Genomic DNA, 27,410 nt, shown 5'->3' on the forward strand with positions numbered 1-27,410 from the left:
AATTTCCTGAAGTAATCTTCGTAATAACTAGCAAACTAAAGATCATGTACATCCACTGCACACATCATCTGAAATAACAACTCATATTTCTCGCATCAAATGACATCAAAACGCATTTTAATGGCCAAACTAACTTTAAAATAGGCATTTTACACCGAGAATAAAATGAAGTTCGGCCATGTTTTTTTCTGCAGGGAGAAATTTGAAGATCACGTGACGTCAAACAGAGCACATGGTGTAGTCCAAACGATAGCTGGGGATTCTGGGTAGTGTAGTGTCTTCTGCCATCCTTTACTCCGAAAAAAGATTTGTTTCTCCGAATCGAAGGGGAAAAATACAAAAGCATTGCACACAATTTAAACCAATCAATGTTGTGTAATTAACAAGGATAATCTGGTGTTTTTTAGTCGATGAGTAGTGCAGATATCACTGTAAAATCAATCGTCAGTAAGGGGAATACTTACTTCCGGGTGTACAATTCTCCGTTATCCAATGAGAATGGACGCTCTCATTGCCTTTAAGGGCAGTCGACACAAACGAATGCCGTGCTTCCATGAGCGTCCATAGAAGCATATGGACATCCCGGAAAGCTGAAAATGGACGCTAAGGGCACCCCCCTTGCGTTGAAAATGGACTCAAGGCCCCCCCCCCTTGCGTTGGAAAAAGCCGGCAGGGGACTTGACATAACGTCAACATAGGCCGACCTGGGAGTGAGGATGTGTTGAAATAGTAGGGCTGTGCATCTTCACTGGTCTCACGATTCGATTCGATTACGATTATCCTGTCAACGATTCGATTCGGTTCGATATCCCGGTGCATCACGGTGCATCACGATTCATACCAATGCGTTGCATCCTCAATTTTCTATATTACTGCACATGGCTTATTTTTCATCAATGCATACATGCAGTAAATACATATGAACTCTCTTTTTATTATTTAGAAAGTGCTTCAGAAATCAATAACATAAATGTCTTGACATTAATTTATAAACCAAAATAAATTAATTGTATAGGTCTAGCCTCCGTGTGTGAAGTTGTTCCATCCTCAAAAACAAAAAGCTAATGCTTCTGCAGTCTAGCTGCAGCTTCTAGCAACAGTCTTCTGTTAAGAAAGGACACTGAATGTCCTGAATGAGGCATCACACACAGGACTTGAGTCTGAACACAGCAGACAACAGGAGTATTTACAACAGCATATACAAACAAAAATAGTGCATGTGGGTGCACACTTACATTCTCTGTCTTACTGTTACATAAATCCCATGAATGTATGAGATTAAATTAGCTTCATTATATCTCAGTGATTAAGTGAATAACAAAGTTTCTATCGGGTCACTATCAGCATGTCACTCATTATTTTCAGGGAGGGGGCGGGGCTTGGAGGAACGGAGAGGAGACGGTGATCGCGGAAGCTTTTTTCCTCCTGCCTTCACAAACTTTACACACGTATATATCGTCTGAAAATTGCTAGAGGACATTCATACTTTGCAATCCAAGACTTAATTAAATCCACCAAAAACCTGACATGATTGTAACGCGATTATTTTTGAAAAACATAAATCCCTGTCACACTCCGTGTCGCTGCGGCTCTGACACGGAGTGATTGAGAGCGGGTCCTGCTGTCGGTTCTGGACTGGTGTTCTTGTGTTGGTGGATAAAGCAGACTGCTCCGTGTTGCTATGCCGCTGTCACGTCTGTTCCCTGATCTCTGCGTCACCGACCGATTTGATATTAAAGTGACAGAAAAAATGTTATAGTAAAGCCGCGGCCGGAAAATCAGGAAGCAACGTTACTACTCTATAACCGATTATCTTCCGTCCCTGCATCGAGACCGAATCGTCCACGTCCACATCGCAATGCATCGTAGAAACGATTATTTTCAACACCCCTATGAAATAGTAGTGGTGAAAACATATCAGAAAAGGGGGAAATAAGTGTCTCGTAATATGTTTTAAATTGATTTATGTTGTATAGGAGTGTTTGCTTGCCTTAGTTTATAAAAGGGAAAGTTACTTCATTTTAGGGAGGCCACAGAGGCGAGGCTTGTGAAACTACCATTTCTCAAAAACTCATGGTGGCAAAAACTGGCAAGGAATAGAGATACTGCTGTTAGAGTAAGATATATAACTAATATGAATAATAACTACTACAAATAGTTATGGAATCCGGTGCTAGCTGTTTAGATAAATTACGTTTCTGAATGTTATGTTTACATTCATCAAAAAGTAACTTAGTACGGTATAAGTTCACATAACAGAAGCTGCCATCCTGTAATGAAGTTATACTACAGTACAATTTAAATCTTTTACAGGTAAGACTTTTTTATTATGTTGTAAAGGTCAGTGTAAATTGACCACATTATTCATGTAAGATGGTACATTGTGGGTAAGGATTAGAGTATGAATAGAAAAATAGGATTGTTCTCTCAGGAGGATGAGAGACTAACTGCTAGCTGCGATATCTTTTTCACGGGCAGAACACGCCATAGCAAAAATATGTTGCCAATATGGAAAAAAATTCCTACATTCAACGGGTAAAAAAAAATCCTCAATAAAGCATATCAGTGATGAGTTATTTAACTTTAAGGGGTTAACAAAGTGTGAAAGCTTCTTAATGTAATCGTTGGCATATCGCTACAATTTAAAGTGTTATGACAGTTTTATCTTAGATGAACATTTGTCAAGTGGGCTGAGATTTTTGCATCTCTGTGAAGTTATGTATTCTTAACAAATGTTGCTGCTGGGCTTTTAACATTTTCTTTGCTTTGAAAACTAACGAGCAAATGCCACAGAGTGCATAGTGTGGTTATCAACAGGAAATATAGTACTCTGAAAAGAGAAAGTTTTGTTGTCAAGTTGGGATAACTGTCTTTTTATACCTCTGTGTCCATGGGTAATGCTAACAAAGAGTATCCCCATTGAAGTTGCCCTTTTTTAGATTCAGAAGAATTCGAATGAGGCTACAAGTGAACATTTCCACTGGAGCTCCAGTCTCAGGGAAACAAAGCTCATTCACCACTGACAGAGAGCCTTGTGTATTTCAGCGTCAGATAGAAAAGTGTGCATTAGCATATTCTTAGTGAAGTTTAGAAGTTAAGTGCCAAAGTGGCACATATGGATGTATCTTCTGAAATTCTGCTATTTTCAATCAGCATTGTGGCATATTGTGATGCATTCCCTCTCCTTTCTCTGTCTTTTGTGGGTTATATGCTAACTGATCCATTAGGGAAAAAACACCACGTGTTTACTGTAAGTGTGACAGTACGTTACACTCTCTGCTTATCTGTTATGCCCACATCGCATCAGTCAATTTCTTCTTACCTCTATTCGTCTGCTGTATTTGCTGATATGGCTGACTTTTGTCCTCAACAAAACATGCAGCGTTTGAACAGCTTTTGATCAAATTGAAAAGTGTTTTTGACTCGCTGTGGGTTCTCAAGCGTTACAGGATTTTGCAGCGTGGAGATAGTCACTGTACACCTGTTGGATCCAACAACCTTCACATCTCAGGTAGCCACACATGCACATGATGACATTACATGTCTGTCCGAGTAATCAAACACACACACACACACACACACACACACACACACACACACACACACACACACACACACACACACACACACACACACACACACACACACACACACACACACACACACACACACACACACACACACACACACACACACACACACACACACACACACACACACACACACACACACACACACACACGCACACACCAAAAGATAAGGAATATACAGTAGAAGAATCGGTTCAATAGCAGTTTCCTGGGTCAACTTTTCCTCTGCTGAGCTGTGGAACAAAAGCTCTGTTCACTAGAATCTCAGTTTTGACTTCAGAACATTTGGCATTGTTGGTAGTTGACCTCCCAGAAGGATGACCATAGTGTTTGTGTGTGCATTTATGTGCACATTGGTTCTGTGTATGAGTTTGGCAGTGAATATGAAGATGGGTATAAGTGTTAGCTTACTGACTTGCTGGCAAGATCCAAATGAAAGCAAATGAAAAAGGAGGCCAGGAATAGAAGTTGGGGATGAATGGGTACTGAAAAGGAGATAAAAGCTTCAGATAAAGGCAGTGGCAGCCAATTCTCCACGTCCCCATGATGTTACAGGTGTTATCGTTAAATCCATCCACTCTGCAATCGCTGGTTGCTAATGCGTCCCCCTCTCTCTCCTCGCTGTATGTGTTTGTATGTCTGTGTGTTTCTCTCCTCTATCGTCTCTGTTTCCTCCAGCCTGAGTAAATGTCAGAGCAAGCTGCTGCTCTTCCCAGACCACGCCGTGGGAGACAGACCAACCTCATCGCCGTGGCAACCCTCTGTTCTGGCTCAAAGAAAGAGGCAAGGGCGGAGAAGAAAGGAACTTGTATGCCTCTGAACCCCCACTAGTTTCCTCATACCCCCTCGTCCTTGTGCATTGTAGCCCAGCCCTGAACCATGTGGCCAAGCTCCCAGGCTTTACTGTGACTAGAGAGGAGGAAGAGAGGAGGACTGCAATTACTAAATAGGTGACGAGGGATTTCTCAAAGTGAAAAAGGAAAATAAGATGTTGTAGAATTATTGGCAGAGAGTCTATGGGGCATTGTTCTTTCATAGATACTTTATTTATAAGTTAATTGTATTACAGAAAATAAAAACTCTTCAATCCTGAAAAGAGAAATCATGCCAAAGACATTTCTCAAATAAGGTGAATGAAGCTTAGAATTACCAGCAAGGCAAGGAAATGGCCATATTAGATTTCCCAGAATACTTCCTTGGCTTGGAGCCATTGTATTTGGTTTCAATTTACACCAGCAGGAGGCTGCCCGATACCTTTCTTCTCTGGTAATGGCTTTCTTCTCCAAGCTGACTTGTCACCTCTAACAAGAAGTGTACCTCAAGGGAGCTCAGCGGGCATAGGGAGTCATTGTAGGAGCCTGGCCAAAGAATGTCACTCATACTGTACCCAGAGTAAAGACTATTTTTTTTCGTGACAGCACAATTGGTTGTGGCACTAAGTTGAGTTGCTGAAATTACATCATTTAGCTATTACACTTCTTGAGGGGGAGGTAGGAGACAAAAACTGAAAGAGGGGGAGGGGGATGAAAGTGCGGCGGTTTCGGTCAGAAGTGAGGAACCATCTGGTAGGTGAGGCACCATATTTTACACTGGCGGAAGCCCGATATTGTGTCTCCAGTAAATCCAAGTTTCTGCCTGTAAATGTGCCCATTTCACACTTTAAAACTGTCCATTGTGCTCCTCTGCAATTTCTCTCTCAATCTTTTTCACCTGATATTCACTATTATTTCATTCATTGGTGTATCAACATGGAAACTCACACAGACCATCATCTTTAACTTGTTTGTGACCTTCCTCCTTTTTTTGCTCTAATAACTTCTTTTGAGAGCCACATCACAATAAGACCGTATCTAAGGAATGAAAAGCTGCTAACACTCTCCTCCATCGTTGCGATGCTTACAGATACAATTAATATAATGCGTGTGCTTGTATAACAGTGAAAAATGTCACTCATGCCATTGCAACAATATGTACAAAAAAGCACAGGTGTGAATAAGGGCAGTATTTACATCTAAATGTGTATATTAATGAGTGAGATTGTGTCTGTTCTGCCAATAATAATCAGTGATTGCATATTCCCTCATTGGAACTAATAGGCCATGTGCATGAGGGGGGAAGGCCTGTCGTGAGAGCTGGGGCAGGTGTGTGTGTGGAAGTATTTCCGTGCGAGATGCCCTGTTTTTGGTTTTCCTGATCACATGGTCTTTTTCTAAAGGTGTGTGTGCATGCATTCATCTTTTGCGAGCATATGTGCTAGGTGTGTCTGCGTGGACTGTGTATGCATAATGGTGTTTTCTGCATGGCTGGCTGTGCCGGTGTGCGCCTGTGTTCAGGTTGCACATGACCCCGGCTCCACTGGGAGGTCCGTGTCTTTCATGTCCCCTGTTCAGTGCTCCCTCAAATCTGGGTCAAAGGATAAAAGAATAACCTCTATCCGCTATGATTTCCACACACACCGACACACACTGACACACACTGACCTCCCTGAAAAATGACTTCCTGGAGATTTGAGTGGTAACAAGGTGGCATTGTGGAGGACACTGAAGCAGATAACTTTTAAAATGCACCTTATGTAGCAGCATCCTTAATCTAGACCCTGTCACCTCTGTCTGTTAACAACAGTTATTCACTGAACCAGTAACTCATTCAGTCCTTCCCCGTCCAACGTCACCCTCTGTCTCACTTTGTTTGTTTCAGAACATCTCACAGTTGACCTTGTGTAGACCAGATGAGAATGCTGGATTTGCAAGTCGGCAGAAAGTCGATTAGGAATGCGCCGCAGCTCAGTGTCTCCTGGCATCTCCGTGTCTGTCTCTCTGTTTTCTGCTCTTCCTCTTGAAGACTTTTATTCTCTCCTTCACTAAGCCTCTCCAACAATGCTGATGCTCTGGACAAGCGTCGACCCTCCGAGGAAGAAGAAACCATGCAGGGGCATTTGTGCGTGTCAATCTGTGCAAAGGCATTCATGGGCGACGGGCGTGTGTGTGTGCAGGGGCGCCGTAAGGGGGTGAAAAGTTAGGACGATTCTAAGGGCCCGTGACTGACAGGGGCCCAAACTATTTTAGTACATTAAGAAAAAAATGTTTAAGTAACCAATGTGATATATTTTCAAGGGGCCCAAAATCCCTGGCGGCGCCCCTGTGTGTGTGGCAGTTAGGTAAGATAGACCTTGCCAAATAACAAAGTGAGCATCCTCCATCCCCTGCGTTTCTGAGCAGCGGCTGTCATTGAGGTCTTTTCTTTCTCTAGTAAAAAAAAAAAGACTGAGGGGGGAGCAGGGAATTGTTCCTGCGTTGCGACACCCTGCCTCCCTCATAACTCCAGCCCTGTGGGCCTCAGGCTTGCAGCAGAGCAGTGTGTGTGGAGGATGTTAAGACCTACTGCCTGTCATAGATAAAAGCTGCAGACCTCCTACTAGCAGTGGGACTCAACCATCTGGGAGGACCACTTGCAGTGCCTTATATCCATGGACCCCCTTGCTGCGCACTCTTGTATTCACACATACACAGCATGCTTACAAATCCATGCAAAGTGTGGACACTGCCAGATTGATGGAGAAGTCCCCTTGGCACACTTTTTGTCTACAACAACTTAAAAAACATTGTTCAATGAAGACCCTTCCCATCACTCCCGATAGTCTGCGCATTCTTTCTCCACCACCTCCTCGTCTCCATCCTGCACAGCCAGAGTAGCACATTGTTCCAGGACCATTCCCTGTTAATGGAAAAGGGGTGTAACATATGTGTCATTGTGTGAAAAGTCATCAAAAGTCTGCCAGGGGGTATATAATGAGAGAGATAAATGGTTTTCTCTGTCAGCCAAAACTTTACAGTAAAAGACAGGAAGCGATGGCCGCTGTATACTGTCCTCTTGCTCTGTTTGATAGTATGGCCTGCAGCAGTGTGAGCCTCATAAACGCATCACCGCCGCTCCTGCATACACCATTTACAGTAGGGCTGCAGCTAGCAATTATCTTGATTATTCATTTATTTTTGGGTCTAACAAATTGTAAAAATGTCCATCCCAGTTATCAATGTCCAAGGGGTATTCTTTTATTGTCATGTTTTGTTCTGTTTTAATATGATATAAAATGGAGAGAAAAATATTTTCTGTCGTTTGCATGAACAATGATTTTGTAACAATAGATAATAAATGTATTTTTCAATGTTATTGTTGTACTTCTTAGTTTGCATCAGGGCTTGATCATTTAAACGGCACCAAACTCAACACAAAATTGTCTCTACGCAATCCTAATGAGACCTTTCTCTTTTACAACAAGAACATATGTCTTGCATACAGTATCGCCCAAAACCACCCATTAGATGAAAATATGAATATTAGATTCAAAGTTTTCAATTATTAAACAGCTGCATGAGAGTCTTGACATTGGTAGGCTCTCGCTCACATGCTGCCCTGTGTTTGAAGCAGAAAGACTTGCTTAATGATGTAGGTTGTCTAATATAGAGAACATGGGAGTGTGAAATCATTTTGCTCTGGCATAGTAATAGTTAATGTGCGGCAGTTAATTGAGAATTGCCAGATGCACTAATGTGGAGCTGCCCAACTGAATACTGTAAAACATATCTTTAGTTTAATTGTATTTTAGTCCTAGTTCAACATGTGGAGAAAAAAATACAATGGTCTATCTGCTGTGCGCTTTACTCAGACCTTGAGGAAGGATAGTGGATGGAGTGTATACCCATTTGCTTTCTCCTCTCCAATGCTGATCTTCTTCTATCTTTACCAGCAGAACCCGGAGAAGTGAGAACACAATGCTATCCTGGGAAATTACCCTGTCGACAGACGGCACATTGAGACTTCGTTAGCACAACCACCCAACCTAGTGCCTCTCCAGTCTGATCGAACGGAGCAACTCTCCATGACAGGGTAAACAAAGCAGAATCACAGGCATGATGGGCAAAAGAAGTTTATTATTATGTGATTTTTTTCATGTGATTCAAATGCTACATCTCCCCTGTGCAAGTGGAAATGTCTAAAGGTGTTAATTTTTGTTTTAATTATGCATGTTTATTCTGTCTGTGTGTATGTGTGTCTTTAATGAGGGTATTTTATATGTAAATGTCACTGTATATATACGATGTGTCTACATCGATAATGCCATAAAATACATTTCTGGTATTTGTGCAAATATGTGTGTGTTTGTGTGCGTTTATATTTATGTGTGCCTCTCTGCCTGTGTGTATGACTTTCCCTGTGCACTTCAGGCAGCCAAGAATGTCTGTGTTGAGGAGAAAGAAGAGGCAGAGGAGAGGTGTAAGTCAGAGACTGCGAGTAAACAACCTGCAGTAGCTACAGCAAGTGTCAGTCTGCCTGCCTCGGCCTCTGCTTCCGTGCCTCCCTCCTTTTACTTTCCATTCCTGCGCTTAAACAAAGACACACAGCAATTGGGCTGCCAAGTTACTGAAGAAGTCGTTCAGCCAACTTCCGGGCTTTACACCTCCGCTCAGCTTTTTGTGCCCAAATTGATAATTGAATCAACTATTGCCATGTAATCAATTAGGGTGTTCATCCCCGACTCTGAGTCTAACAGTTAATTGGCTTGTGCCACGGAGAGACGGAGCGCAGGCTGGTGCAGGAGGGACTGTTGGATTACTACAGATGGGCTCCTTAGACCTATTTACATTGTGCCTGACTTTAAGTCGTTGATTGCCTTTCTGGTGCCGATATTGCTTGGGTGAGAGCAGCACAGGTTTGGAGTGGACCTCAGTGACAAATCCTCCGTTTTAATGAAGAGGGAAGGCATACACTTCGAGCACACACAGCGGGTTATCCCTCTACTTTGATCCCAATCTTTCACACAGATGCACGCAGGTTTCTCTTCCATTAAACAGCCTTTGTTATTTTTTACTCAATGTCCGGAAACATTCTTTGCCACCTGCAGTCAGCACTGCTTTGTCTGAGCACATAGAGAGCAAAGCATTTCAAGTCAAAACAACCCTGCAGTATTGATCCATCCAACACCTTATTCCATTTTGTCCTCTAAAACATGCCTTTTCACTCGGTTGAATTCTATTCAAAGCTATCCAGCGAGACCTGTGTCAATAGGGAAGCTTGACTTCATTCCATAGATCTGGAAGCCCCCCGGGGGCTAAGCATAGGCTGCTAGACCATGACAGGCAGGGGGCTAATAGGCCAGATAGGATTGGATAAAAGAAGAGGGGGGGATTGTTGCAAAAAAAGTTTTAAGACCAGGACACCGCCATCTGCTTTTGTGGTGATGAGCATCAAAGCCTGAAGGAACCCTGTTGGGTCTCTCTTTCAGATGGCCGTCCTACATATGGGCTTCATATTTCACAAGGACAGACAGTCAGCCGGGCCCACTGGGCCACAGCCGAGCCGCTATTCTGCCTCCCCGCATGGTTTCCAGCCTTTGAGAAGAGCAGCACGATTACTTTTATGGGGCTAATAAATGACCAGGCTTGACCCAGAGGATTTGGGCGGCCACCCCCACCTCCCTAAATGAAGGTATGGAAGAAGAGGGGCTCTGTGGGAATGTTACTGTTGAGAAAAATGTTCAAGAAATGGGTCAGAGCATGGCTGCAGAGACATGCTCCCAGGGTGATTACTTATTGAAGTGACTAATACTACATTTGCCCGGCAGCACAGGGGGCCTCAGTCCACATTGGTGACACCAAAACAATAATCAGCTGTGCTTTATCTTTTATCTATGTTCCCGCCTTTCCGTCCCCCATTTCCCAGACTTCCTCTTAACTCCCGCTCTTTCTGTTATTCTGTCCTTACAGACTTCTGTGTTCCTCTGTCTCTCCCACTTGATGATCACAGACCTCATTATCTAATTATGCCTTTTCACTCAATCTCCATATCTCTGTGCCTCCCTTCCTCTCCATCTTTCAGCCCCTTCTCTTGTTTCCCCTCTCAGTGGCATATAGCCTCCATCTATAAGTGTGCTCCTTGGTGAGAAATGTGAGAAATGTGAATGCCAGACACATAATATCAGTGCTGATGGAAACCAGCCGCTCTTTTCTAACTCTGCTTCTCCTTACGCCAGACTCTGCCTGCCTCAAGGTAGCATATGGCATTCTCTCAGACTGCTGGACTCATTGGCCTCCCACACAACACTGTGCATCTATCTCTCCCTTACTCACAGCTCTTTTATGGGCTCTCCAACAGTTATTTTCTCCCATACCCCTCTCCCCTGATGCTGTGCAGAGCCCCATCCGTGCACTTTCTGTTTCACACAGCCACACTTCAGTGACGTTTACTGCAGAGATGGCTCAGGTCTGGCAGTTGGTGAGAGGAGGGCGGTCGAGTCTGGAAGGCACAGTCATTAGTTAAATATTAGCCAGACTGTGCTCTATTCCCCCAACATCTAGGGGAGGGGAGCACGAGTCGTAGCCTTCCAAAACAATAGGCCATAAGGGGATGGCTTTGTGCCCTCATGCTCAGGGATATAGGTGCACACACACAACCCCTTCCTTACAAACCCATACAGATGGTGATTTCTTTGTTATATCTCTTACATAAGGTGCAGCACATCATACCCTTTGAGAGGTGTGTTAACCTTACCAAGATACAAGCAGAAGGTGTAATAAAAATGAAGGTGGGGTCACCAACAGCAATACACAAGGCCCACAATTACACCAAGTCACAGAGAAAACATGGCAGATGTAGTGGATATGTGTTGTGCCTGTAGATGTAGAAATGCATAGGTGAAGACAATGGTAAGGTCCCACGGCAAAGTTGAACAGATGGTTACAGAGTGGAAGTACGTATTTACGCACAGTTTCAAAAAAAGTGTTATGGCCAGGCAACACATCCTCACTCCCAGGTCGGCCTATGTTGACGTTATGTCAAGTCCCCTGCCGGCTTTTTCCAACGCAAGGGGGGGGGCCTTAGCGTCCATTTTCAACGCAAGGGGGGGGCCTTAGCGTCCATTTTCAACGCAAGGGGGGGGGCCTTAGCGTCCATTTTCAGCTTTCCGGGATGTCCATGTGCTTCTATGGACGCTCATGGAAGCACGGCATTCATTTGTGTCGACTGCCCTTAAAGGAAATGTGAGCGTCCATTCTCATTGGATAGCGGAGAATTGTACACCCGGAAGTAAATATTCCCCTTACTGACGATTGATTTTACAGTGATATCTGCACTACTCATCGACTAAAAAACACCAGATTATCCTTGTTAATTACACAACATTGATTGGTTTAAATTGTGTGCAATGCTTTTGTATTTTTCCCCTTCGATTCGGAGAAACAAATCTTTTTTCGGAGTAAATGATGGCAGAAGACACTACACTACCCAGAATCCCCAGCTATCATTTCTCCCTGCAGAAAAAGAAAACATGGCCGAACTTCGTTTTATTCTGGGTGTAAAATGCCTATTTTAAAGTTAGTTTGGCTATTAAAATGCGTTTTGATGTCATTTGATGCGAGAAATATGAGTTGTTATTTCAGATTATGTGTGCAGTGGATGTACATGATCTTTAGTTTGCTAGTTATTACGAAGATTACTTCAGGAAATTGCGTCCAACGTTTTCATTGTTACCAAGGTGGTTGCTAGGGACGCTGCTATCGATATTATTTCTGTTATGTTGTGTAACTGTTTAATGGTGTTATCTTTATTGCTACCCCCTTCCCCGTCAATGTATCGTGTTGGTCCACAGCGCAAACATATTAGTTAACAAAATCCGCATCTAAAGATACGTTATTTCCCCCTGTGCAATTCCAGTCTCACATCTCACAGCACATCGTCATTAACAAATACCGGAAACAGACCGAAAACGTTTAAAGAAAAGAAAATAATACCTTATTCCGAGTGTGCTTGCTTTTCTCTTTGAAAGTCATCACATAACGGCATTGTAATACACGGTTCGGCTGCATTAAATATTACATATCTGCCGTAGTTCTGTATTTATAGAGCCCTGATGAGAAGACAAACATGAGGAACTGAAAACGTGACGTGGATCATAAATATATCAGCCATTAAACAACATCTTACATTTCTTTTCACACAATACGTCTCTTTGCCGTATCAACACTAATTCGGCTCACTTTTATATTTGATCCAATTGGTAGATAGGCTGTATTTACACCATAAAGGTGCACAGATGATATAAAGAGACACCTGGTGGTTAAAGCATGTTATTGAATTTCATTATTTTTATTATTAGATATTAATAGGATCCCTATAAAGTATATTCATTACTCGTTATTCTCTACTAATAGTTAATTAAAGACTGTATATAATGACTATTTTGCACATCCCGTTCAAGATTTCAAGATTTTCTAAGGTTTATTGACAGATCATATAGGCCTACACAACTATGGTGTAGTTCTGCACTGAATGAAAAACTTGGGTCGCAGGTTCCTCAATAGTGCATTACAAGACATCTATCAATATTTGTGCATACCTCCAGCAATGTTAACTATGTTGAAGCACTTATTTTAACTGATATTATACATAATGTATTATGCTCTTATAAGATGTATGCAGATATTTCATCTCCGGCCTTGTCAGGTATTGAACAATCAATAAATAAAGAACACAGAATTGTTAAATATAAAACACAGAATTTGTGTGATTATACTAAATGATTTTCAAATAAACACCACTGCAGATTTAACTGTTACACATGCTGATGTAACGCAAATGTTCCAACTTGGGATCAATAAAGTATATCTTATCTTAAGCTGATCGATGGCTACTGCCATATTTGCAAAATGTGCCTATGAACCTTGACAAGTGCATGTTTCAGGCTTATCAATTAATGTAATGTAATGTAATGTTATCAATTAACAACAGGAGGGGTCACAAACATAAGTCCAGCTGTTAAATAAAGCTCTTCTGACCTTAGCTGGCGTGTGGGTATATATATTAATACTGCCCATTATGGGCACCAGCAATTTTCACCCATTTATTAATTATATGTTTTAAATGTGAGTGTTTCCTGTCCCCTAAACCTCCAGGGATGTACACAGTTTAATACTGGCAACTTCTTATTATGGGAAATACGAAAACGTCTTTTAAAACTACAACTCCCAGTAGAGACGTGCCATAGAGAACATGTTGCGAAACAGAATAGCCAGCATGTGTAGTTCTGGGGACGGGGTGGGGGAGGGGGGGGGGGGGACGCGGTGGACCCGTTCAAATCCAGTTTTGAACAGTCTGCCGTGGTTCCATCCCATTTCAAGTGCTGTTCGAGGCTCGGTAACCCTCGGAGCACACTCTCCAATCACAGAGCTTGAGGACTATCACGGGGTTTGTCAAACAGAGCACATGGTGTAGTCCAAACGATAGCTGGGGATTCTGGGTAGTGTAGTGTCTTCATTGCCTTTAAGGGCAGTTGACACAAACGAATGCCGTGCTTCCATGAGCGTCCATAGAAGCACATGGACATCCCGGAAAGCTGAAAATGGACGCTAAGGGCCCCCCCCTTGCGTTGAAAATGGACGCTAAGGCCCCCCCCCTCGCGTTGAAAATGGACGCTAAGGCCCCCCCCCTTGCGTTGGAAAAAGCCGGCAGGGGACTTGACATAACGTCAACATAGGCCGACCTGGGAGTGAGGATGTGTTGGGCCAGGGGAAAGGGAGCAGTGATTTCCTGCCTGGTAAAAGGCACAATCAGGTAGCTGATGATTATATGGAGGTAGATGTTGCATGCTTGGATATTCAAGATTCAGCATCTTTAAATTACAGTCGGGCAGCTGTTTTATGAATTTAATTTGACATTTCTGGGTCGACCAAAAAGAACAGCAACTTCAGGAATATATTTAGTTAGAGTTGGAAAGTTATCGAGGATTTTTGTTGATAGTTTGTTTTGCCTCCAGATTGAGACAAATCTTTTGGGATTATATTGAGATCACTGTGGACACCATATCGGTCAGAGTTTGAGGTCTTGCTTGTGTGTGTTTGTTTGTGTTTCCAAGCCATGGTGTGTGTTGGCTACAAGGCACGTGCACAGGATGCATGCTGTTTGTGTGATGAGGGGTGTGTGGAATTCATGCTGTGAGATTCAGAGATCATTTCTGCTCTGTCCAGGAAGCTTCTGGTCAGACAACAGCTTCCTCTCTTCTCATTTTGTTCTGCTCACTTCCTTCTCCAATTCTCTCTTTGCCCACCTTCTTTCTATTGTCCTCCACTTTAAATGTGAAGACAACATTCAACATCTCATAAACAGTACATGAAAACCTTGGAAAACAATTATCATAGTTCTATAATTTAAACAGAATTGATAAAGTGAAATTATAAAACTAAATGTTAAAAGAAATTATCATGAAGAAAAGTTGTTGTCCCTTTGTGGAACAGGTATGACAGCCTCAAGTTACAGAAACCAGATTCAATGGATATTCCATAGCTGTTTTTTTATTTTATACTATAGCTTCCATATAATGTCCATCATGTGGTACTCCACTCTTCAGGTAACTAAAAGCAGACGGCGCTGAAATTGGAAACAGTCTGATTCAGAACTTCAGAGTATCTCAGAGTCAATGCTTTCTCGGTTGCACCTAAGCAGTCACTTCATGTCTCTTTTCGTTTTTATTTTTTATTTTTTGACAACAGAAAAAGAGAGGGGGCTGAGGTCGGATATTTGAGCTGGTGACAAAACAGGCCACTTACATTACATTACATTGCATTTAGCTGACGCTTTTATCCAAAGCGACTTACAATAAGTACATTCGACCAGGAAGACACAACCTTGAGGAAAACAGAATCATATAAGAACATCAGGTTTCAAAGAGCCAATCGTTTCAAGTGCTGCTCAACTGGCTAAGCCAGTCCTTTATTAGTATATAAGTGCTCTGTTAGCAGTTCTTTGTTAGTCATTCTATCGCTCGAAGTGGAGTCGAAAGAGATGAGTTTTCAGTCTGCGCCGGAAGGTGTGTAAGCTTTCTGCGGTCCTGATTACATTTGCCAGGTTTCAGAACCTGAGTGAGAAATACATATACTTCTGAAGGTGCAAATTCATCCAACATATGGAGTGGAACCTGACACTGTATTTAAAGTGCAACACTATATTAGACTTTAAACATCCCTTGACCAATCAATATGAATGGATAGGTAGATGGATATGATCTGTAAACTTTAACTCCTGTTGCCTCGCTCATATGTTTCCAGTTTTGCTCTTTATCGTTCCCTAGAATCCCCGGCAGACTCAACTGGGCAGGCACAGGTGCGCAATTAGTCAGACTCGGTAATGTACTCGCCTGCTCTCAGCTCTTTGCTCTCCTGAGTCCCAGACGGGGCCCATTGGGCAGGCAACAGTGCAATTAGTTCAATTTGGTAGCGTTGATTCATCCAGCAGTAGCCCCCAATGCACATTTTCACTACAATAAAACAGAGCACTATGAAATAGGCCTAATCCTCACTTTGGCACTGAAGTTCTGCGTAGCATTGAATGAATCCACAGTGTCAGCCTCAAATACACTCTCCACAAGCAGAATATTTGTTTTGTTTCAAGAAACTTTGAATTGCATTTTAGATGTATTTGATACAAATCCCCTGTGGATTGCAAATAGACATTGATCATTGATATTGATTACTGACTACTTGATGTAAAAAAACATCATTTTTTGAAATCATACCTATTGTCAAACTTCCTTTGTTATAATGGGAGTTGGGATGTTGTAATTTAGCATATAACAGACAACTGTTTTTGTTAGTGGCAGATACATGCACTACAAAAAACCGGATATTTGTGGAAAGATGCTCTTTTGCCTTTTTGTGGAAAGTGAGAAGGTCGAATGATTATATCTCAAGTGTTTAATCCATATTCAACTGAAGTGCAATAATGGCAATTTGTGGTTCTAAAGGGAATTGTATGCTGGACTATTTCTGAGCAGGGGACCTCCAGTGACTCCCTGCAGTCACCGCTGGCTGCCGTGAAACCTCACAGCGACAACAAGATCTATTTTGGATTTAAGTTTTTGTACAAATTAAAACAGCAAGATGAAATACACAAAATAATGAGCTTTAGACATGCAGGAGTACACAACTAGGTGCATATTGCCAAATGTCAAATCGTTATTATATATTTTATTTATAGCCTATTTTAATTTTCTGTCAGCCACCTGTGATAACAGCATACCTTTTATGTCTAGCTTGCTTATAGATTAGTTATTTTACCAGCCCGTGTTTATACATCTTGTATATTATGTGATGTCGATACAGCTTTTGTAGCTATTGGTTTAAATCAATGTGTATTAATGAGTAAATACAAATCACAGGTTTCCCAAATTGTTACCAATGTTCCAACCAATGGCCTCCCATTTTATATATGCTGAAATATTCGGTATGGCTGTCTGGGATTCTACAACATCCAGGGCCTGACTGCAAAGATTTAACCATAAAGTATGTGAGCCGGAAAGGCGCCGCTGATAAATAGCGCACTTACCCCATTCACAGTAATTGAGGTGCAATCCCTAGCCCATATGGCGTATATTTGCCATGCACTCTCAATAGCATCTCCATACACACATGTTCATAAACCTTTAATCAATTAGTCTTTGGATTGGAACGTCAGCTGGTAGCACTCAGGAACCCCACAGTCCCTCCCTCACACTCACAGGCAGATCACACTAAATCTCAAATCCTGCCCCCGACATCCCCTGACACGCTTTCTTTTGGATGCTTTTTATGAGCAATACTTACTGAGGTCCTAACTCTGGTGACAAAAAAAGATAGAGAGCATTAAAATTAAAGCATTGCACAGAATAAGCACATAAAGCGAAACACATGTTAGGCGTGCAGTTCATATTCTTTATTGTGTAAAGATCTGCATATTTCTTGCCATGTGTGGTCTCGTAACATGAATATACTCCACTTGAGGTCAAAACTGTTTGTGAATGGACCCTAACCACCCACCCTCTCACCACCTTGTGAGATTAAGAATGCATAGCCTGTAATGTTCTTTACCGTTTGCTGTGTTTATGCAGCCTGCACACTCATTTAAATAACCTTGATTACTTTTATTTCAACGTGTGTTTTGGTGTGTGTGTTTCTGTGTGTGTAAGTGGGTGAATGTGTTTGTGTGTGGGAGAGAAGAAGGAGAGAGAAGCAGGTTGTGGTAATATATAGCTTCTTGGCACTTTCAATTTCTGTCGATTATGACAGTATGTGCAGCCTGGCTTATTTGTTATTATATCATCAAGTCTGTGTTTATTTTAATAAGGCTTATAATGAATGGCACTATTAGAGTGCTGAATTCAGGAATGTGCACAGGCGGAACAGCACTGATTGCCCATTCAGGTTTTCCAGCCTGTTTTCTTAAAGGGGGGTGTGTTGGGGAGTGGTGGAGGGGTCTCAGGACAGACTCACATTATAATTAAAAAAGTCCAACCATCCATGTGCTGTTTGTGTCTTTATATGTTTGCAGCTGAAAAGGAACCAATGCATCTGTGCTTGTTATTCTGACTTCATAGTGCTGTGCTGCCTCAACAATTCACAGCAGCAAAGCAAAGAAACAAAACAACAAATGTATTGATCCAAAGTTATTCAGTCGAGAGAACGGTTTAGTCAATTTTCAGTCTCGACAGAATCCACACTCCCTATTTAGGACCTGTTGGCAAAAGGAATAAATTACATTTATTAGACTTTATCAAAAGTCTAATAAATGTAATTGAATCAATGTTATCTATCGCTTTCCAGGATATGTAATGTACCTTTTTCAAATAAGATCAGACACATGTTGTGCATGATTGCAAACAAGGTTCAATGCATCTTTAATCAGAACATTCTCCTTTGTCTTTGCTAGTTTTTACGCACATTTGCAATTAAGCATGAATTTCTTTTGAAGTTGATTGCCCCCTTCTTTCTCCCTGCTTTGTCTGTAGTTATTCAAATGAGAGCATAGCGACCTGGCATACCACCCTGTATTGTGCCTGCTGACTTTATACAACTGCTATAGAGAATAAACAAAGACTGTTTAATTAGGCGCCTTACACTTTATTAGTCCTTAACTCATACTTAACACACACATGCACACACACACACACACACACACACACACACACACACACACACACACACACACACACACACACACACACACACACACACACACACACACACACACACACACACACACACACACACACACACACACACACACACACACACACACACACACACACACACACACACACACACACACACACACACACACACACACAGGCATCCCTCTCGAATACACACTGCCAGTGTTACAGTCTTAACTTATTAAATAATGAGGCTCTTGGAACAAAGAATAGTTAAACTGCAATGAGTGCCAACTTGTGTGTGTGTGTGTGTGTGTGTGTGTGTGTGTGTGTGTGTGTGTGTGTGTGTGTGTGTGTGTGTGTGTGTGTGTGTGTGTGTGTGTGTGTTTGTGTGTATCATGAATCTTTTTGGATGCTGACAAGGGTGGAATTGCTTGTTAAGAAAAATGTTTTCTTGGCCAGAAAACAGCAGCTTTTCGCTAACTGGCCTTTTTTGTCCTGATAACAAGAGATGCGGACATACTGTATGCAACATTTAAGATGTTAAACTGGTGAAACCAACTTCATCTTTAAACGTATGCAGGCACATGTGCCAACGCTCTTTGTCTTAACTGCTTATTTTCTCTTGCTTTGCTCCCGCCTTTGTCCCTTTGACAACTTGGGTCCAGTAGACTCTTTAGGCTGGTCACCATGGAGACCCACCCTAAAGTGGCGTGGGAGTGGTGTGGGTCAGGGGAGGTCAAGCCAATGGACTGTTTTGGCAAACGGAGCACGCTTCATTAGGCCTTTTGGCTTGGGGTTCATTAAAACTGCAGGAGAGGACATTCCAGGAGACTCTATTAACCAAAGCAGTCTGGTGACACGCTGTCAGGCCAACAGATTTCAAACATCTTGTGTTAAACCGCTGAGTGCCCCCCCTCCACCCCAAACACAAAGGCTCAAATCCACATATACACAATACACACTTGTAGACTTCATATACACGTGCACAACCACACTGCTGCCACACTCACCCTCCCTCACACAATAGCCTCCATCTGTTGGCCCGTTGAACTCTCCCGAGCGTTCCTCTGGGGGTTGTGAGTTTGCAGGTGGAGGGAAGCACAGTCACACTGATATTGCTCATGTGACACCTTCAGATCAAAATAAATGCTCAGAAGGTGGAGGGAGTTGTCGAGTGTTGTGGGAGTAAAGGAAAGAAAATATATTTTATGAAGGATGAAGTATTAGAGGGGTACTAGAGGCGCTGGATGATTAGGTCAGAGTGACACGGTGGGAGGTATGGGTGGGAATAAAGTCAAAGAAGGCACTGGAGAAGAATAACAAAAAAAGGCATAGTGTGGTTCTCAGTGTGTTCTGCAACCCGCTAGCACTGCATACATTTAATCTTATTTTTTAAGTGTAGCATATGTCAGATAATGCGGCTAAAATGACTTAGAGAATTCTGTCAGATCGAGTCACATGTAAATCAAAACACTTTGCTGAGATCAAATCGCAATCAATGGCACTTCAGAGAGAGAGCCTGTCAGATCAGAGCTTTTAGCTGTCCGCTGTTTAAGCAGGTATAACTGGATTATCCCTGTGTTTCGGTTGGCAAGCCTTATCATGTTGTCTCTATGGTTGGTCAGTTCAAACTGGGCAGATTACAGTTTGCAGAGAAGAGGTTTAGCCTCGTTTGGAGCCCTGATATGTTAATCAAAGTGGATTTTCTGAAAATGGGACGGGCAGTAAGGCAAACTCCACCTCAACAAAGCCATAAGCCCATCTGTTGGCAGAGGTGTATTTGGGCCTAATTGTGTGTGTTTTTCATGCCTGTGTGCTCTTCTATCCCTGTGAGAACCAGTCTGAGCCTTTCCCATTAAGGACATATTTGAGAAGTGAGGTCATTTTGGTCTGTAATCTGTTTTACAATAGGCTAGTAAATAAATCATGCTCCATTACAAATGATATGATAGCGTCGTGGTTTAGACGTTTGATGTACCCCAAGAATCAGAAGGAAAAGTGTTCCATAAAAAGAATATAGGAGCCTTGAATTGGGTTTTTAGACTTGAGATGGGCTGCAGCATATCATCCCGTCACAGCACCAGTATTCCTTGATTTTTGCCACCCAAGTGGTTATTTGCACTACATTGTGCTTTTTGTCATCGTTATGAAATGGCTTGGTCTGCAGCAGGTAATGTGTATAGGTCAATCTGCAGTGGCCTATTCACTTTTGTTTGCCTTGAAGCTTTCAGCCAGCGCAGCTAAAATAAAAGTTGATCAGTTTTGTGTGACGGTTACAGTCCATAAAATATGAGGCACACTTTCAGGGGGAAGCCTTTTTCTCTTGCAGCTACTAGGATTTCGATGGATCATCTCCTAACCCTTTTGCATTGTAATTTGTTCTGATCGAGTTTAATTGATTTTCTAATTCTTGCATTTTTCTTTTGTCCCCTATATTTTCCCACACCACGCCGCTTATCTAAAGCCAGTTGAGTAGCACTTGAAATACTTGGCTCTCTGAAACCTGATGTACTTATATGATTCTGTTTTCTTCAAGGTTGTGTCTTCCTGGTCGAATGTACTTATTGTAAGTCGCTTTGGATAAAAGCGTCAGCTAAATGCAATGCAATGTAATGTAATGTAATAGGCTCATATTGCTCATGCAGCAGCATTACCTTACAATAACAAACACATTTGCACATGATGATAACAACATATATCATCTAATCTTAACAAACACAGCACAGGATTTTGAAGAAAATAGTAGGCTAGTACTAGAGAATTTCCATGTCTGGCTCTCAATTCAAGACTATTGTCCAATCAAAACCTTTGAATATGCAGCACCTCTTCAAAACTTGCCTATGGATTGCATGGCCGCTTTCTAGAGAGCAACTCATGCCAACAACTTAACACTCAACCCAGTTCTTCCTTGGTTCCTCTGACTAATACTGTACACCCACTTAATGTTTAGCAGATCGGACAAATAGTTGTCCAGAAAATCAAATGACTTACACACAGTCAGAGACTATATCCATTTTACTTGGATTTGTACTCAATGGAGAGCCTGTCATAACAGAAGGTTTGCCTTGGGTTTGATGTGACCAAACTCCTTCAGCAACAATCATGGCTTAGTAATCACAAATAATGTAAAGGTAATTGGAACCATAGAATCGCTTCTTGAATAGTAAATTGCTTGACCTCCTTAATAAAAAAAATAACATCACTCTTCACAGATACAAATTGTGAGATCTTCACCATTCTGATAATTCTGGGAGGGGAGGTGAAGATGAGCAGTACTGCAGTGCTGACCTCTTTTCACTGTGGTAAAAGTGGTTAGTGTTATTGTTAATGTTAGGGAGAAGAATGAATTCCACCACTCAAGGTCTTTTATAGAGACGATGTAGAAGTGCAAAGATGTTTGTGGGAGGCATACACGTGTGTGTCTACGTGTGTGAACAGCAGATGATATATAATAGAACATAAGGGTTTTGTTATTAAAGTGGCCTTTTATTGCTTAATAGCTTTTGTTAAAGGCTTGCTTTGGATCCGTTCAATATTGTTTCTTTCCATGCCTTGTTTTTGCCCCCATTTTTAGCTGGGCCAGATTTAGCTCAGTTTCATCCGCTAATCCTTCTGTTTTGCTACTGACACTGGGAGAACAGCCTGGGCTGTGTGGCTCAGCCCGCCTGTCAAAGCCTATAACATCTCTCACCAGGATCAGGTTATTGCCTGAGCTCTGTGTATCTTTATATTGAATTGCTTGTGATAGGAGGCTCTCTGTTTGGTGTGTGTGTGTGTGTGTGTGTGTGTGTGTGTGTGTGTGTGTGTGTGTGTGTGTGTGTGTGTGTGTGTGTGTGTGTGTGTGTGTGTGTGTGTGTGTGTGTGTGTGTGTGTGTGTGTGTGTGTGTGTGTGTGTGTGTGTGTGCGTGTGTGTGTGAGAGTGTGTGTGTGGGCCTCCATGCACATGTTTGTGTGTGTATTTATTGCACATGGATGAGGTGGCTCTGAATGAGCATATTGGACACACAAGAGTGGGTACAACAATTGTCTTTTCTGACTTTACATTTAAATATTGTCCCCTCATGTTTGTTCCACCCACCCTGCCCACCCCACCATATTTTCTGCGCTGCTCTCCGTTGGTCCATCACCGCGGCGGGGTGATAGATGGGGCGGTGGAGACGATGAACGTTAAAGTCTGTGGGCCGTGGACGGACAGCTCGGCATGAATATCAGTGGCACAGGGTAAAGCGCTGGGAATTGGATGAGCGAGGGAGGCGTCAGCACTTTCCCTCCCATGCATTTTCACTCAGCCGGATTGAGTCTTATTATCTGACCCGGCTCCTCTTCCCTCAGTGACCTAATAATATTGCTTCAGCGATCCTGTACAGCCTCTGACCTCATGACTTCACACAGGAATCTGTTCTTTCCCAAAGAAGCCCGATACGTCTGAGCTTTCTTTTCCTTGGCCCCTGTATAATTATTTGCACATGCAGCAACTTAGTTATATTTATTTATCTCTGTCTATCTGAATGTAATACAATTAAATTAGCCTCACACAGCCATCAGTAATATCCCCGTATCTCTTGCTGTTTATTAGTCTGATGGAGATTTTATCTAATACAGTCTCTCTCAAACTTGCTCCCTAATCCTCCTCATGTTGTATTTCACCTAGACAAATATCTGTATAAAACCTCATCAACAAGATCTCATGTGATTGTTGGACGGTGTTTGTTTTTTTGTTATTAACAGCGGAAGCGAAATCGCAATATCAGTGAATTATGGTTATAAACATGGTGATGCAGGAGCTTGTTAGGCAGCTGAGGTAAATGGAGGAGATTTGGGAAATAATCCCTCCCCAATCTGGACACCACAGCTGGTTGTCTCAAGCCGCTCCATCCATCCATCCTGACACACACACACACACACACACACACACACACACACACACACACACACACACACACACACACACACACACACACACACACACACACACACACACACACACACACACACACACACACACACACACACACACACACACACACACACACACACACACACACACACACACACACACACACACACACACACACACACACACACACACACACACACACACACACACACACACACACACACACACACACACACACTCTGGCGCAAACACACTCTCGTGCAAACACACTCTCGCCCAGCTCTGAACTCCATGTTGCTGCCAACATGCATAGGGACACAGAGATGGGGATTGAAAGGGAACAGCAAAGAGTGTGTCCGTGTGTTTAATTGGGTTTTTCCAAATCCGCTTTAACCCCGATACATTTCCTTGCTCCGGCATCACTTGGTCTACAGGTCACCCAAAACACAGCAACTTGAAAATCTCTCCTTGCAGACTTGCCAGCAGTTGGATAAAGTTCAGGTCCGTATTCTGACTTCATCGCTATAGCAGACTTCTGAAGAAAGTGCTGCTGACGGGGATTAACCAACTATTTATCTATGCTGTCAGGCTTTTAAAAGTCCTCTTTAGTTTGCTACTGTTATTTTAGTGATGCCTGTAATTGTCCTTTCTGGTTGCTGGTGATGCGTGCTCTCGGTCTGCGGCTGCCTGTTAAACCGCCCTCTCCTGTGGTCGACTGGGAGCCAGATTGGCCGTGGGAAAAAAACCCAGAAAAAACATGTTGACCTTGTCTACAGATTTAGAACACAGAAGCATCACTGATATGGCAGCTGTACTGTGGCAGGCAACAGAAGCCGGGGCTCCAATCAGATCATCAGGTCAGATGGCTGAAGTTAATGCCAAGGCTCAGAGTGTGGATGTAATACTCTCTTGCACGATGCACAAAGATCATTTTGAAGGCCTCTGTTGAGAGCCCTCAGTAGTCTGGAAGGTTTGAGGCCCCCTTTTTTTAATAACCACTTCATAAGAACTGTGGGTGCTGAACTAGTTAAATTATCTTCTTGGTTTTGATTGCATGTTGGGTGTTGAATATTTCTATCTAAACTGTTAGCTACAGACTCCAAGCTGTCACATCCATTTTGTAATTACAGTAAGCACATTTTTTTTCATTTATTTTGACAAGTGACAGAATCCGAGCTGCTACATTGCTAATGGCGATCAGAATGATTTAAGTGCGCCTCCCACACCATGCACCTTCCACACAAATACTGTAAACTACCAATACGCATATACAAGAACTCAAACACAAAATATATCCCACGCAGGCTCACTCCTGCTGCACTTTTCTGAATCAATCTCCTGGACATGACCCGATCTTTGCCTCTTCCACATATTGTGTTGCTTTCCACCAGTGCTTATTGCTTTCTTTGATTAATCTTCCTCCTTACATTCCCTGCCGCACTGGTCTGAGTCAGTGGACTTCCTGTTGGTTTTCAAAACAACTCTTCTTGTCAGCCTTCCTTCCTCCCATCGCCCCCTTCCCCTACTCCTCCCCCATCTTCTATTCATCACTCCACAGCCCATTTTACAGTATCTTTCTGTCTCCTTCCTCCATCCGTTTCTTTCGCTCCATTACCTTGCTCATTCATGTCCCCTTCATCTCACCCTCTGCCTGTCCAACCTCCTGACATGATTTTTTTTACCCTTTTACTGTATTTCCCTCCTCTTCCTTGCTTTTCACCGCTCTGCATTCATCTTCAGGTCCTCTGTCCATCTCTCTCCCTCCCTCTCCACCTCTCTGTCAGGCCCCAGCTCTCTCCCTCCTCTGCCTTCGCCTGGCAGTGGAGCGGCTCCACTCTTGCTGACAGTGCTGTTTGTGTGAACTGAGTGCTGAGCTTCACAGCCCCCTCGCATCCCATTGCCCCCCCCCTACCGCTCCACCGCCTCTCCTACTCATCCTCCACCACCTTCCCTCCTTTCCTTCTGCCTCCCACCTACATACCCCTTGAGGCGGGGGAATTAACCTTCCAGCCCTGGGCTACTGGGCTTAATGACTGTCTGTGGGGCCAGCTCCCACTACACAATCCAGCTGCTAACATCTGTGCCACACACACACACACACACACACACACACACACACACACACACACACACACACACACACACACACACACACACACACACACACACACACACACACACACACACACACACACACACACACACACACACACACACACACACACACACACACACACACACACACACACACACACACACACACACACACACACTATGGACCCTCAATCTGTGCCGCATACACAACATACGGTTACAGTCCTTGAATGTGTGCCACTATACTGTGTGTCATTATCATTTTTTCTTTATTGCCTGCTGTACAAATGCGGGAGTTTCTTAGCACTACTCCCAGAGACAGCGGTTGGTCTATCATTACCACATGGCTGAACCATAGTGGAACAACAGATGCAGCAATACTGTATAACGGCTTTTGTGTTTATACAGAGTTTGTACATATAGTCAACACAGAGCCATAGCACAAGCCTGGACTATCAGCCGACCAAATGAAAAATACATGCACACATGGAAAATAAACATGACCTTTTAAGTTGTCTTGCTAGAACAGCTTTCAGGATGTTCCGCTGAGCAAATAGTGGTATCCTCCAGCCACCATTCAGTTGGAAGTATATAATTGACAAAACGTTGGAAAGCAATATTCAGGAGGAAAAAAATCAAATATCTCACGGTTGAAAGTGAACTCTCTGCAGTGAAGCACATCACCCCAGGAGTATTCGGTATAGCAAATATAGTAATCCGGATACTCCATTCATTATGTATGAGCATAAATGTTACAAACTAGCAGCTGTGAAGACATCCATGTTGCAACTGTATCTTTGAGTGCTGCGCTGCTCCTTCCAACCCGGTACAATGAAATGCTAAATAATGGGATCCATGAATACTCCGCAGAGAGGCAGAAAAGAAAGAAACTACAGGCATATTCCTCCACTCTTAATACTGGCTCACTGCAACTTTATTACTTTTATAGCTATTTTTTCAGTCCTGCTGAAACAATAGGTCCAAAAACTTTTTAATTGGTCATTTTATTACTGCATGACCTTAAAAGTACATATCTTCTTTGAATCCTAGGTAAACAAATGCCATTGTTAGTTTTTTCACATTTATTTGACTGTTCAGGTGACCCCCTCGCCACCAACACTTCTCATATGTAATCTTTCCTTCATTCTTCAGTCTACTACTGTCTATCTCTCTCCCTCTCTTTATCTGTTTGCCTCTGCCTTCAGTCTAAGGAGTGATAGAAGGGGGAGTCCCATTGGCATTCTTTAACACCTCCGTCGCTCACTTGTGTTCAGAGAGCCATCTGTAGATCAGGAAGACAAAAAGACGCTCCTGAGCCTTGGCGTCGCTCAACAGGTAAGCACAACTCTCTTTCTCTCATGCATCCACACACCTATTCAAAGATTCCTGGCTTTTTTAAGAAGGAGATACCCCCCTCTCTGTGTGTATGTCTGTGTGCCTCACTCTTTCTCTGTGTGCACCCTAGGCAGGCTGATGTGCTTGAGTTGGTGGAGGTTGAAAGAAGGTTCTGCCTCTCAGTCTCTTAACTTTTTTTCCCGGGAAGAGCAGGTGTGAGAGTGTGTGTTGAAAAATGTCAGAGTAATCCAGTAAACTTGAGCAATTCGAGCTGAAGAGAGTGGAGACAAAGCACACTAACACCTATCTTGGGTTTCCTTGAGTGCCTTGAATTTGCACCAGACATATGAAGCTGCTGAGCTGCTGAACCAGGCGGACACTGTATGATGTAGCCGGTCTATCCTCAAGGCTGAGGTCTATTCTGTCTTAGAATAGAAATGCCTAAAGAATGGCATGTTTTAACACTCAATCAATCATTCAGATGTGATAAGATTCTGTTGATAATCTAATATTTGTCTTTTAGACATCCACTTTATCA

The 27,410-nt window shown here is 42.7% G+C and overlaps 1 protein-coding gene across 1 annotated transcript in view; it reads left to right on the forward strand.

Moving 5' to 3' along the window:
- The window catches only part of nphs1 (NPHS1 adhesion molecule, nephrin), a 106,961-nt gene that overhangs the window by 10,947 nt on the left and 68,604 nt on the right, over positions 1-27,410 (forward strand). The window contains exons 2-3 of the mRNA XM_034101821.2: positions 8,341-8,477; positions 26,812-26,872. Of these exons, the coding sequence (XP_033957712.1) occupies positions 8,470-8,477; positions 26,812-26,872 (69 nt within the window). The 5' untranslated portion in view covers positions 8,341-8,469. The remainder of the gene's footprint in view (positions 1-8,340; positions 8,478-26,811; positions 26,873-27,410) is intronic.

Source organism: Pseudochaenichthys georgianus, chromosome 16 (assembly GCF_902827115.2).
Source record: "Pseudochaenichthys georgianus chromosome 16, fPseGeo1.2, whole genome shotgun sequence".
Taxonomy (NCBI): Eukaryota; Metazoa; Chordata; class Actinopteri; order Perciformes; family Channichthyidae; genus Pseudochaenichthys; species Pseudochaenichthys georgianus.